Source organism: Gallus gallus, chromosome Z (genome assembly GCF_016699485.2).
Source record: "Gallus gallus isolate bGalGal1 chromosome Z, bGalGal1.mat.broiler.GRCg7b, whole genome shotgun sequence".
Taxonomy (NCBI): Eukaryota; Metazoa; Chordata; class Aves; order Galliformes; family Phasianidae; genus Gallus; species Gallus gallus.
This window is the reverse complement of record NC_052572.1, coordinates 21043410-21057232: the sequence shown is the minus strand read 5'-3', so window position 1 is coordinate 21057232 and position 13823 is coordinate 21043410. Positions and strand designations below refer to the sequence as shown.

The 13823-nt window shown below is 36.1% G+C and overlaps 1 protein-coding gene across 4 annotated transcripts in view; it reads left to right on the top strand.

The window, feature by feature from the left end:
- ADAMTS6 (ADAM metallopeptidase with thrombospondin type 1 motif 6) overlaps positions 1 to 13823 on the top strand; it is a 159417-nt gene that overhangs the window by 18901 nt on the left and 126693 nt on the right. For 3 of the 4 annotated variants that reach the window (XM_025144948.3, XM_424749.8, XM_040656149.2), the window contains exons 5-7: positions 2126 to 2343; positions 2869 to 2952; positions 3472 to 3617. In XM_025144948.3, coding sequence (XP_025000716.1) covers positions 2126 to 2343; positions 2869 to 2952; positions 3472 to 3617 — 448 coding nt within the window. The remainder of the gene's footprint in view (positions 1 to 2125; positions 2344 to 2868; positions 2953 to 3471; positions 3618 to 13823) is intronic. The other variant, XM_046905563.1, reaches the window with a different exon arrangement.

Genomic DNA, 13823 nt, shown 5'->3' with positions numbered 1-13823 from the left:
GTATTGTGTTCTTTCATCTCTCCTTTCTCCCATCTAGCACCTTTGAAGGACTGACTTAAAACTTGGGTACTGCTATTGTGTACTCACCTACACCCATTTCTTTCTATGCGCATCTGGATTTCTTTTCAGTTGCAGTTTACAATCTAATTTCCTGCTTTTGTACTCATTACTTTGAGGTTAATTACATTGCTTTTCTGATCCCTTCTCTTCCCCCACCCTTGTTGTTTTATTTTACTTCCCAGTAGATACGCTCAGTGTTGATGTAAGCTTTTTAATCTAGGAGTAATTATGTGATTTAACACAAAAATATTTTTGTCAAAATATTTTCCATGAAAATTTGCAGTCTTTTTTAAAGAAAGTTTAGTCAGCATTGTTCATTGCTTTTAAGCTAAAACACGATGAAGACTGATAGATTGTGAATAAAACATCATGAGAACTGATAGATCCTGGAGTATGAGTACCCAGGATTATTTCTGACTTTCCCATTACTTTGAAATCAACTGAAGCCTTACATTCTCATCCGATAAGAAAAGGAGAAATGTTTGTTTTCTTGAAGTCCTCTGAGACCTTTGTTTTGAAAGATGGTGTCAGGATGAGTCCAGAAGAATCATTACTTTTTTTTATGTGAAAGTTTTCTGAGCTCAGTGCTTTTCAAATTTTTAGAACGAATTTGCATCTTTGAGTGAAAAATTATGAATGAATGTGCAAGCAATCTTGCATTTATAAAGTACTCAGCATTTTTTGAGCATTAGAAACCCCCAGATAGCACCATTTACTCTCTGAGGCATTGATTTTTTTTTTTTAACGGTTTGTCACAGAAGTTGCCGGATAAAATTCTGAATGTTCTTAAATCACTACTTGGGTGAGGTGAAAATCTTTAAACAATTAGATAAGCTTTGAACTTACTGGAATTAGGGATAAGAGCCAGTAGAAATCTTGATGTTGATTTTTAAAATCCTCTCCAGACTTATTATTTGATATGATTTTTTAGGATGGGTATAGGATTGTTGAATTGTAGAATTACAGAATGAGGATGATTTTACTTCTGGCATTTTTGTCAGCTGCCCAGATTATTTCCCTTTTTCATCTTTTCTGAAATAATGGACCTTTTAAAGCCAACTCTGTGCACTCAAAGTATTATGCAACAGTGGGACTACTGAAGTATTCTTGGTTTTGTCCTGCACATACATGCTTTATGGTGTAATTATTGCCCTATGAAATAGCTGTTTTAGCTGGACTGCATAAAGCATTGCTTTTTCACAGAATATATTGGACATATCTCAGCTTATCCTTAGCTGAACCAGTTGTAGGAGAGGTAAGTTTGCATCTCTAGTGTAGATCACTTGAGCAGTCTCATTCAGTCAGTTAAAAATGTACCTACCTTTTAGTGTTCCTAAGTTCATCCACAACTAGCAAGAATACCTTGAATATTTTGAAATCCTTATTATGTGATTTCAGCTTATTGTATGCTTTATTGAACTTGAACTTGAGATTTGCATGGATCTTTGTGAAAAAGGGATACTTAATATTAAAAGTGCCCATTTTGCAGGGAAGGGATGTTCAATTTTGCCTTGAGGACATGAGTTCAAGTTTTAAGAAAGTATGTACTGTTTGTTTCTCTGATAATTTCATCCGTTTGTAATAATATGTCGCATAAAAGCAGTATTGTGTTTTCAAACTGTTTAATTTCTTAATATATCTTGATACCTTTAACCTTAATTTTGATTAATTGTTTTTTTTTTTAATATGTATTTCCGGTATGTTTTTTATTCCCTAGTATTACAGCCATCTCATTCTTACCCTTAAAGTTTTGAAATGTGCTCATGGTTAACTATAAGTAAAGTTTAGTACTAAAATAGATGTGCAGGATTAGATCTGTTGAGAGAAGATGATGATTTGTAATGCTAAGCCAAGTTAAGGAGCATTCAGAGTATCAGAACTTGAAGTAAACTTGTTTTTCCTTTTTATGAGGTATTTTAAATTAAAAGATGAGAAACTTGAATTTTCCTTGCCTCAAGAAAGACTTGTTTTTAGAGTCTTAAAGATGATCTCAACTTAAAACAGCTGCATTTGAATGAGTTTTACCAGTGATCCCTCTGAAGTGTTTAATTATTTTGGTTCCTAGAAGACCTCACAAGAAGCAGTAAACCTTGGTGGATGAGTGATGGATCTGCTTTTCCAACTTCGCTTCCTGTCAATGACACATTAAGTAGTCATAGTCGACAGAAGAGATCAGTAAGCCTTGAGCGGTTTGTGGAGACGCTGGTAGTAGCAGACAAAATGATGGTGGGATATCATGGTCGCAAAGACATTGAGCACTACATTTTGAGTGTAATGAATATTGTAAGTTTCATCCCTCTCAGTATTAATATTAACACATGTATTCTGAAATCTCAAAGTATTTGTAAAGTATTTGTTTACTGGCATAGTAATGTCTTAAAATATGCATCATCTTGCAAGAATTAATAATTGAAATATGGTAAATATTAGCATTGTGGGGAAAAATGCAGTACTGTTTCTGTCAAGTATGCTGTGATCTTTTACTTTTTTTTGTCTTCAATCTGAAAGTAATCATAAGAATTTAAAATTGTATAGATTTATTATGTTTAAATCAACAGTCTAAATGCTCTTTAAGTTGGATGGTTTATTGAACAAGTTATAAACAATTTTGACTGAAAATTATGACAGAAATGTATTTGTTTTTACTGATTTTACTCATTTGTTCATCCATAAAGTAACTTAGGTAATGTTAATTATCAACTTTATGTAAATGCATTGAGCAGGAAGATAGTTGAATGGCTAACAGTTTAGGAAATGTATGCTGTTTCTTGTCTGACTTTGTGCCTTTTCTTATTTTCTGGAGGTCAGGTTGCCAAACTTTATCGTGATTCCAGTCTAGGAAACGTAGTGAATATAATAGTGACACGTTTAATTGTCCTCACTGAAGATCAGGTAAGAGTTGTTGTTCTTCAGCTTTATATCCCTGAAATACAAATTATGCTATTGTGTAGTATAGAATTATTCAATTATTGCTTGAAATAGCTGCATCTAAGTACAAAACCTGCCTTGTAATCTTGCACTACTATAATCAAGATGAAAACATTTCAAAGGAATATTTCCCACATACTATTTCAAAAATATCTGTTCCTTACTTCAGGTGAATATTAATATACTTTTGAGTATGTCAGTTTTACTTTTAGATCTATATTTCAATACTCAGATTTTTAATTTTTTTTTATTTTATTTTTTGTATTGACTTAATCATTATTTAAGTTGGAGCAGAAGGAATGTCTGTTCAGTAATACACAACTGAACTCGGGGTCAGATTTTACAGAGATAAAATTTGGCAAGAAGAGTTTATTCCTAGAAACCACTGCTTCTAATTATAGTCCCAATTTAGTCTTCAAAAGGCTTAACAACTGACCTTAGTAATTTGTTTGGAACATTTCTGGTATGCATGTTGTATTGCAGCCAAACTTGGAGATAAACCACCATGCAGACAAGTCCCTCGATAGCTTCTGTAAGTGGCAGAAATCCATTCTCTCCCACCAAAGTGATGGAAACACCATTCCAGAAAATGGGATTGCCCACCATGATAATGCGGTTCTTATTACTAGGTATGGTCATTATAAGTATTATGTTTATTTTTATTCTAATTCTGTAGTTTTCTTGCTCTTACTTTTATGTAGAGGCTAGTTATAAAGTAATATAATTAGTAGGTAATATGATGAGGAAAAGAAGTAACAGATGGTTTGACCTAAATATATCAAAGCATAGATTAAGAAGCTGGGAAAGTAAGATACAAAAATTACTTGCTTCTGCTGTTATTTTTATTACATAATTGCCAATGCAAATATTCCAGTAGAACAGATGGATCTTATTGAGCATTTTATATTTATAGAATTGAAAAGAATTCTTAAAACTATGGAGGGAAAAGCAGTGTGTAAAATGTTTTGTTAACCATATATAATGTTTTATAGGAATTTGAAGGAAGAAGCTCAACTACTGTAATAGTATTTTTCTGCTGAAACAACATTGTTCTTGCAGATTCAGGCAATGTGTGATTCTGCTTTGTAGTTGTTTTGATTTATTGTGCTTAATTAAGATGAGAACTGATGGTTTTAATGGGTAGTTTCAAAGCTGACGTGCACATTTGTTAGGTTCTATACCACCATTACTGTGATAAATTCAACAAAGCATGTGTTGTTATCTTGCACTCCTGGTGAAAATATTACCATTTGTTCTCTGCAGTTATGAGTAGGCAATTGTACTTTACTAGGTGATTTGTTTCCCTTTTGTTTAAGGAGAGTATTTATTCTTTTATCTTTTGTTTAAATAGCAGCAGGTGCAGCAGCACTAATTTGGATTAGAATCCTTTTATTATCACTTCTGCTTTCCTGGTCAAATTCTGTACTGCTCTGTACGTCACCTATTTTTGGAATCATTGTGCTCCCTTTGGAAACGTTAAAAATATTAAGTGATTTAAATAACTGAATTGTCCTGGAGTTTTCTGTGGAAGATGCAGTAGTGGCTGGGTTGTTGGGAGGGGAAGAGGGTCTGTTTTAATTTTGTTAAAAAAAAAAAAACCACCTTTTTTTTCTTTTTGAATAGTAAGAGAACTGAATCTCTTGCATGGATTTTTGCATTCATGTTTCAAATCTAATTATTACATGTGGACATTAATGCTACGTAGTAATAGTTGAGGTGGTGAGAATGATTGAGACCTCTTTTTTCTTTTTTCTTCTTCTTTTTCCTCCCCTTTTATCCCCCTTTCCCCTCAGGAAGGTGTGTGGGTGTGTTTTTTTTTTTTTTCTTTTTTTGTTAATGTCTATAAGGAAGAAAAAAAATTAAAACACAGTTGTGTGGATTTTTTTTTTCCACAAAAACTTTTCATTTAACTCAGATTTTTGTTTTCACTGGGGCTGCTCACACGTAAGATTAAATAAACCTTTACAGCTGTGCTACACATGAAAGTCTTACTGGCATAACTTAGGCAGTTAGTGAAGAAGTGTAATTGTTATGTGGTACTGTTGTGTCACTGGAAGCTTCCCAGTATGTGTGGATGAGTGCTGTTCATAATTCTATTCTTAATCTTATGACTGAATAATTCAACATTTTTTTTTAGTGTTACTCTGGCACTGCAAAGCAGAGTTGTTTATTTTCATTCACTGTTGTGCTTTAGTATGTTTTATTACTATGTATTCTGTATGGGCTTGCCTGTCCTGGTTGGATGTTCTATGTTCCAGATGAAGGCCTAAGTAAATGCTAGCTTGCAGATCTGTAACTGTGAATGAAGCAAGTTCACAGAGAAAGTGAAAAATTCTCATCGAAAAAGTTTTACAGCAATCAGTGAACATTAAGGACACATTGTTGGGTTTAGTAATCATCTATGTATTCTGCTGGGTTTCTGAAGGATGTGCGTCTGCTATCTTACGAAAGTACATAAGATCTGTAAAATAAGTTTACACTTCCATGAGTGTACTTAAATAATAAATGAGCACATCTCAGTGTATTGCCATCAGGTTTGTAATACTGATTTATAAAGCATTGCTGAACTTTCAAATTCAGTTACATATTTTCATGTTAGAATGCTTGTATTCATTATTTAGTGCAGCCTTTGGTATTAATTTTGGAAATGACAATTACTATAGTAATCAGTTTGATTAGTCCGGCTTTCACTTGATCTGCTAGCTCTCATGGATGTTACTAACAAGTTCTGTCAGCATATATGAAAATTTATTTTTTGCAGAGTTGGAGTTGGAATGAGTAAAGATAAATCTATATTACCTTAACCTATCAATGAATTTAAGGGTCATATCTCCAGTGCTTTGAACACCTAATGTATTGGAAAGCTGTTTAATAACCTCTTCTACCAAAAGAAATTCAAACCAAATTTAAGGTTACTTTTTAGCTGCTGTAATAGTATTTTGAAAGGAGTTTCCTGAATAGTCTGCCGTGTATGGGGTAATTAAATTTTAATTGGATTTGGTACATATGGTACAAAAATGATGTCCATTCTTAACTTGTTCTGGTGAATATTAGGAATAATTTTGCTGTGTTGTCTCTGCTGCTAGGTTAGTGGGAGATGGTTAGTAGGAGAATTTACTGATAGTATTGCTAGCGTAAGCATCCTACTTCAGTTTCACTGGGAAGCTTCTGAGCATCCCTCAAACTTGTGAGACTAAAGGCACCTTACTGTAACGTGATCCCAGAGGAGGTAATGGGCCTTATTCAGGGCAACTTAGAGAGTCTTAAGACCCTGGATGACTTTGTATAAAACAAATAGCAATTATCCAGAACACTGATACTATTTTTGTATGTGTTACTGTTTTTTGTCTTCCTTTATCCACTTACTACAGAACTTTTGGTCATATTTGTTGAGTCTTAATTGTTCACTCATAATTCAAGATAAGACATTGAATTAAGGTTCTAAAACAGTGAGAGCTATTTTTTGTTATAGAGCTTGCCTGTTGAAATTCAGCTGCTTTTTTTTAGTATGAGACTTATTTTCCCAGAATCACAGAATGGTTAGAGTTCAAAGCATGAAAGGGACCCTTGGTCCATCTTGTCCAACTCCTGCTCAGGTGCAGACACCAGGCTGCCCAGGCTGCTGTCCAGGCAGATTTTGAAGATCCTCCAAGGAGGAGAGCCTACAGCTTTCCTACCTACCTCATTGCAACCTTCCAGTACCTAAAGGAAGCCTACAGACAGAAGGGAAGTCAATTCTTTACAAGGGTAGATAATAGCAGTACAAGGGGAAATGGATTTAAGTTGAAGAAGGGAAGATTTAGTTTGGATATCAGGGGGAAGTTCTTTACCAAGAGAGTGGTGAGATGCTGGAACAGGCTTCCCAGAGAGGTTGTGGATGCCCTATCCCTGGAGGTGTTCAAGGCCAGATTGGATGGGGCCCTGGGCAGCCTGGCCTACTATTAGATATGGAGGTTGGTGGCCCTGCCTGTTGCAGAGGGGCTGGAGCTTGATGATCCTCGAGATCCCTTCCAACCCACGCCATTCTATGACCCCTTGGGCAGCCTTGTGCCAGTGTTCCCTTATGCACACAGCACGGAAGTGCTTCCTGGTGGTCAGACCCTCCTGTGTTCCAGTTTGTGCCTATTGCCTCTTGTCCTGTCACTGAAAACCACTGAAAAGGGCCGGGTTCCATCCTCCTTACACCTTCCCTTCAGGTGTTTGTAGGTATTGATGAGATTTGTGTGAAACTCCTTCAGGTTAAGCAGTGCTGTCAGTCTCTCTTCTTAAGAGAGGTGTTCTAGTTCCTTGATCAGTTTGGTAGCACCCTGTTGGACTCAGAATATCCAGATATCCTTCTCTCTAAATAGGAGAGGTATGGATTTGAAGAATGGACTGTTTGATGGATTAAGAATTGGTTAGCTGGACCCAGCCAAAGGGTTGTGATTAATGGTTCTGTCAAGTTGGAGGCCAGTCACAAGTGGCCTCAGGGGGTCAGTCTTGGGGGCTGGTGTTCTTCAGCATCTTCATCAACGACTTAGATGATGGTATTGGGTGCACCCTCAGCAAGATTGCAGACAACACCAAGCTGAGTGGTGTAGTCAATACATTGGAAGGAAGGGAAGCCATCCAGAGGGATCTGGACAGGCTGGAGAAGTGGGCCCATGAAAGCCTAATGAGGTTCAATAAGGCCAAGTGCAGGGTGCTGCAGTTGGGTCGGAGCAATCCCAGGTGATTTATACAAACTGGGGGAAGATCTCCTTGAGAGCAGCCCTGCAGAGAAGGAGCATACAAACAGGAAGGGGAATGGCTGTTTACAAGGGTGGATAGTGACAGGACAAGGGGGAATGGTTTTAAACTGGGACAGAAGAGATTTAGGTTGGATATTAGGAGGAAGTTTTTCACACAGATGGTGGGGACACACTGGATCAGATTGCCCAAGGTGGCTGTGGATGCCCCATCCCTGGAGGCATTCAAGGCCAGGCTGGATGTGGCTCTGAGCAGCCTGGTCTGGTGGTTTTGTGACCCTGCCCATGGCAAGGGGGTTGAAACTTGACTGAAACCTTTGAGGTCCTTTTCAACCCAGGCCATTCTATGATTCTATGATTCTCTATCTCATGTTCTGGTGGGCCCAGAACTGGAGCCAGCACTCCAGCTGTGGCCTCTCCTGACCTGCTGGCAATACTTTGCCTAATGCGGCTAAGAGTATCATTGCTGCTGTAAGGGCACTTTACTGTCTTGTGTTCAACTTGGTGTGAATCTACACCTTTTCTGCACATCTGTTTTCCAGACTCTGCACTTTTTGTTAAACTCCATGAGATTTTTGCTAGCATATTTTTTTCATTTTATTTTGCAGTTGTCTAAATTGCTTTTTAAGAGTGAGAAAAGTGAAAATATGTAGGTTACTCCAAAAGCAAGTTCTGTTTAATTCCATTAACTTAGTCCTACAACAGATAGAAAGAGCATAAGAGCAGTTTGAGTAAATTCTCAGCTACAAAACACTTTTTCAACACAGTCACTACCATGAGCTATGCGTTTTCACTAGCAATGAACATGAGCCTACATGCTATGCTTGTAAAAGTCTCCACCAGTGGAGGTGACCCACTGTCTCCACTGCTGAAATGCAGCACCTGCCCTTCACTGTGCTCACATCCACTGTTTGATATCTATCAGTGTTTATAATTGCCAATGAATTTCAGTGGGTGCCATTTTCAGTATGAAAATACTTATATTTCAATTCAGTATGCATGACAAAACCATCAAGACCTTTTTGATGCAGCTACAATACTTTTTATAGGAATGTAACTGATTCCAAGCCATACAAAGATAATTATTGGAAGGTTTTTTCTTAAAACTTTGGTATTGAGACTATGAATGTTATTTCTTTTTCCTCAGATCTGCTGTTAGAGATGCAGATATGGCTTTTGAAATTAGTGACAAATAACAATTCTACATATAATAATTCTACAAATTCTACAAATAATAATTCTAATTTGAAGGTCTTGTAATTGGATTGGAGTTACTTTTGTAAGTGGTTTACTGTTTTAGCAACAGCTAATTCAACAGCATCACTGAACTAGCATACTTCTTTGTTGGAGGAATCTTCATTTGTGTGAATAAAGAATCAAGACTATAAGCATGTTTATATTGACTAATCTGAAGACACCTGGATTGGTACGTGCAGGTGAAAGAGGACAGTGTCAGTAGGCAGTCAGTAAAAGTGGACAGTGCTACAGGTGGTATAATTTTTCCTCTTCCCTGGACTTCATATGAGCTTATGCAAGCTACAAGAGAGTTCATTCTCTCTATCTCTCAGAAATTAGCACAGATTTTCATGTTTTTGCCTTCTACTAATTCAGTAAGTGTAGTGCTTGGCAGTATGGTGCGGGGCTGTTAGCTTTAACTCCTTTATCTATGCAAATGGTACTAATACCCAACGTCTCTTGCAACACTGCATTGGCATCATTACACAATTGGTAGATTTTTCAAATACTTAAAGGGGAGAAAATTTCCAGAGCTTGTTTGGTTATTGTATTTGTACAAGATTAACTTCATGATGCTTTGGGTAATTATTTGCTCATCCATGTGCTCTTGTTGGCAAGGTGTATTCTCTTGTACTTAACTGTGAGGTATGAATCCCCAGTGCAAACCAGTGCTGTCAGATGTTCTGAAGGGGCAGAAGGCATACGTATACAGCAGTAGTCTTAAACTCTTGTAAATTTTGTGGTCAGTAATCTAAAGAACTGCAATGTTTCTGGTAATGGTGTAGATATTTGAGAGGAGCAAAAGGCTTCTTGTTTCATTTTGCATACCTGTGTAGAGCTGACCACAATCATGCCTTTCATTTTTTATAATATTAAGGGGGTTTAGGCAACTAGGGATGATTTAGAAGCTGTATTGTCTGATTAGCAGTACTAAAAGGAAATCTATTTTATATGAACGGTTCTCCTTTTACATGTCAGTAGCTTATAGATTAGCAATATATTTTTATTCTGTAATAACAAGTAACATTTTCCCATTAGATTCTGTACTAGTTAAGGCATTTGGTAGCAGGGTTGGGTCAGCCAGGACTCTGCACATTCCTTTCCTCCTGCAGGTCCAAGATTGTTATGCTTCTTTTCTGAGGCATTTTTCCACTTTGTCTGGGCTTCTTAACTTGTTTGCAAAGATTTAGTTTCTATGCAAGGCGCTCTAACATTGCTCTGTCAGGAGAATTTCCTGTCCTTGTCCAATAAAAATGAGCATCCAGAGCATTCTGGTTCCCATGAAATTCTGTCTCTTGATTTTCATCCTACAGTTTCTTCCCCCATTAACAAGAAAGGCTTTAATTTCAAGAAGTAATTTTGATGTCAGCTATGTTTGTTTGCTTCTTGCTTCCTTGACTCCAGTCCATTAAGTAATTTTCATCCTCATTTGTTGTCCAGACTTCCTAGCTGTTTTACTGGAATTCCTTGCAGTGAATTTAAGCCCTTGGCAGGAGACTGTTTTCCTTTGTGTTATTTTCGTGCAAAAATTGTAAGATTATCCATTGACTTAGTTTACTGGAGACCACAGGTGTGTGTGTACTTCTGAGGGACAGTTGAAAAACTGTCATATATCCATTGCCCTTAATTTCTTTCTGTGCTGGTACTTAAAATATGAGGACCCCACTGTACAGTGAGTAACAATAAATTTCACATGCCTCCTTATTCTCAGGGAATTGAAGAGGAGTAAGTTAAAAAAAAAAAAAAATCCTAGTGCATTCACAACGATAGATTTGGCAGGGTGGAAACAAACTCTGAAATGCATTTGTGTTTATGTACAGTAGTCTGGGGGAAGTGTGGTACTTGATGTGGTTCACTTAATAGATTGAGTATTTATATGTTATTTCTGTAGATGGTATGTTCCTTGTACTCCTTTTTATGTGTTTGTTGCTTTCCACGGATAGAATCACTTTTTTGACCTAAATATAGAACTAATATTAGTGTTATTACATTCTTGCTTTTCTGTTACAAACATGTCGTTGCTCTTAAGTATCTGAAGAATCTCTAGAATGGCTACCGGAAGACTGACAAAAGAGGAGCTGTGACTGAGAGATCCAGCATAACAACTGTGAAATATGGTGACACACGTTCTCCCACTTTTAGATACAGTTGGGCCTAGAGCCATGTTTAGCCAAGATGGCAAGCCCTGCACATTTAGGACAGGGGAAGCATACACAAAGATTTCAATGAAGAATTTTCTGTCATCAATTTCTGTAATTTGTAGGTCATCTTGTGAGTTGAGTAGCCATAGGACCTGGTGGAATAATGATAGAAAATTAAATTAGATAACACTGCCAATATAGAAAAACACAAGATGAATTAATGTAATCAGTTGGCATATTATCTAATTTTCATTTATGTGGTAGTTATACACCTGCTTGTTGGATGGTGACTTTTTTTTTGTTGGTTGTTCCATTCCCCTCTCTATTTACAGAATAGGGCCTAAAGCTCAGTTCAAATTTCCACTCTTGGCTATAAATTACTTTCAATTCTGAGTGGAGGATGGTAGCGCTAATTGTACAATTATACAAATTTAACACTTTATTTATTTTTTTTTTTAGCTGAAAGGAGTCAAGACTGTGGGATTTGAGAGAATTTACTTGTAATTCTGAAGTAACTAGAATGCAAATCTGAAAAATGCTTATTACATTGTGGATGTCAAACAGCAGGTCATTAGCAGCTAATTAACAAGCATATTATGTGAGTGGATTGTTTTCTAATCACTAAAAAGGTTGTTAATTTGTGATATCATTGGTTGGCTTATAGATTATGTTTAGTTGAAGATATGTATTCTGATTTAGTTTATAAAGTTTGTGTCTCTGAGAATAGAAGCTTGGAAAAGATGTAGTGTGTGCCCAGAGTTTGCCTAATCCTTTCCAGATGGGCAAAATGTGTTTTATTTAATTCCAAATCCAGAAGAGTGACCAGTATCATGGAGTAAAGCTCAGATTTTCGTGCTTTGACTGGAGACTTGAAGTCTGAAAGCTGGTAAAATACTTGCTATCAAGTAAAGAGACAGGTAATGTTCACCTATCTCAAGTTAAGACAGAAATTTGGAGTTTAATCTCGCACACTTAAGATGTGCTCAATGAGTGAAACTGGTCACAAGCCTAATGATTTCCTGAACTGGAAAACTTGAATATATAGCAGTGTATACAGCAGCATGAAACGTGAGCAGTGCAACTCCTTCCTGCTCCCGGTGAAAGGCTTTCTGTGAATGCGGCATAATTAAAAATGCATTGAAATAAATCTATAAAATACCAAACTGCATTTTCTGTTGTTAGTAATAGTATATTAATGTTTGCTGTAGTTTAGAAATAAATGTTTTGCTTTTACACACCCATCTTACAACAGAAGAAAAAAATCAATGAAAAATTCTTTTGTATGCTGTTTTTTTTTTTCCTCTTCAGGCATTTACCTTCTTAGTTGCACAAAGGGTCATAAAACTACTCAAATGATAGTTTTTCCAGGAAATGTTTGGTGGTAATAGTTTGGGATATCTGTTAGAACGCTCAGTTACTGCTTGGCCAGATATCTGAGGAAGGGCTTTCTAGCAGTTTGAAATGTCATATTTTGCCTTCTTTTATTTAGAGAACATAGAGGCTTTTAACAACCTCTCATTTTAATTTTTTTTCTTACTAGTCTGATTAGAATTCTAGCATTCCCCTTCCCTTTCCCCCTGCTTAAGTACAATATCAGAGCTGGTATTTTCACAATTTACAGTGACTGGCAGAAAAATAGATATGCAAGTGACTAGCTGTGCTTCTCATTCTTAACAATCCAGAAAAACATATTAGGCCAGTTTTTACCCTGGATTTTTACCAGTGTTGGAGTTCGTCTGCAAACTGTTGCAAAAAGTCTGTCTCTCACCGCACATAAATATATTCTACATTTTCATGTTTTCTTCAGATTTTAAATGCTAGTCTTGACTATTAGCTCAAGTTTATTACTACATTTTATTAGATTGCTTCTGTACAGGAACACATTAAAAACATATGTTTTTAATTAAGGCACAGGTTGTAAATTAATTCTTTTAGTGACAACATCATATCCATTTAATTTCAGTATTCAGTGTTCTTCAGTTTCTACTAGTTTACACAAATCTGTCCTAACAAAGGGCATGATTATTTATGTGTTGAGGTCAGTGGCAGGATGCCCAATATTCCAGTAGGATCTGGATAGGATTTCAATCTGAGTTCATAGCCTTTCCATTTTAATTATGCAAATACTCTTACTGTAAAGTGAGTATTGCTTGTTCCCTGCTGCTTAGCTTTCTCAAATATTCAACAGCTTTAAAATCTGTACCTGGAGTTAGGTATGTGAGTATGTTAACCATTTTGAAATTAGTGGTGGTATTCTCTCTAACCTTGCATTTATTTCTCTGTTAAATTTGCTTCTTTTTAAAGCATCCATTATGTGTGGAAGCAGATCACTTCCTAATGAATTTTTAGCATATTCAGTGTGTTAGAAGTATTTGATTCTGAAATCTACCTGTTAAACAATAGATGAAATTTTGTTTTAAACTCAAATAATATTTTTAATGGTAAGAAAATTGATGAAAAAAATAAGTCACATCGGTTTGTGTGCACTATTCAGAATGAAGATATTGCCTCTATTATTCTCTCAATTGTTTTCTCAACTAACACTTTTTTTAAAACGAGTTTCCTAGTCTTTATTGTATAAACTAAATATTGAGATTATGGTTACTGCTAAACACAAACATTGAGATAATCAAGCTAAATGAAATTCTGGTCAAACCATTTATTTTGCAGTATTGTGTGAATGAGCAGTGATCTGGCCAACTGTAAAGAACTATATATGAAACTGTAAACA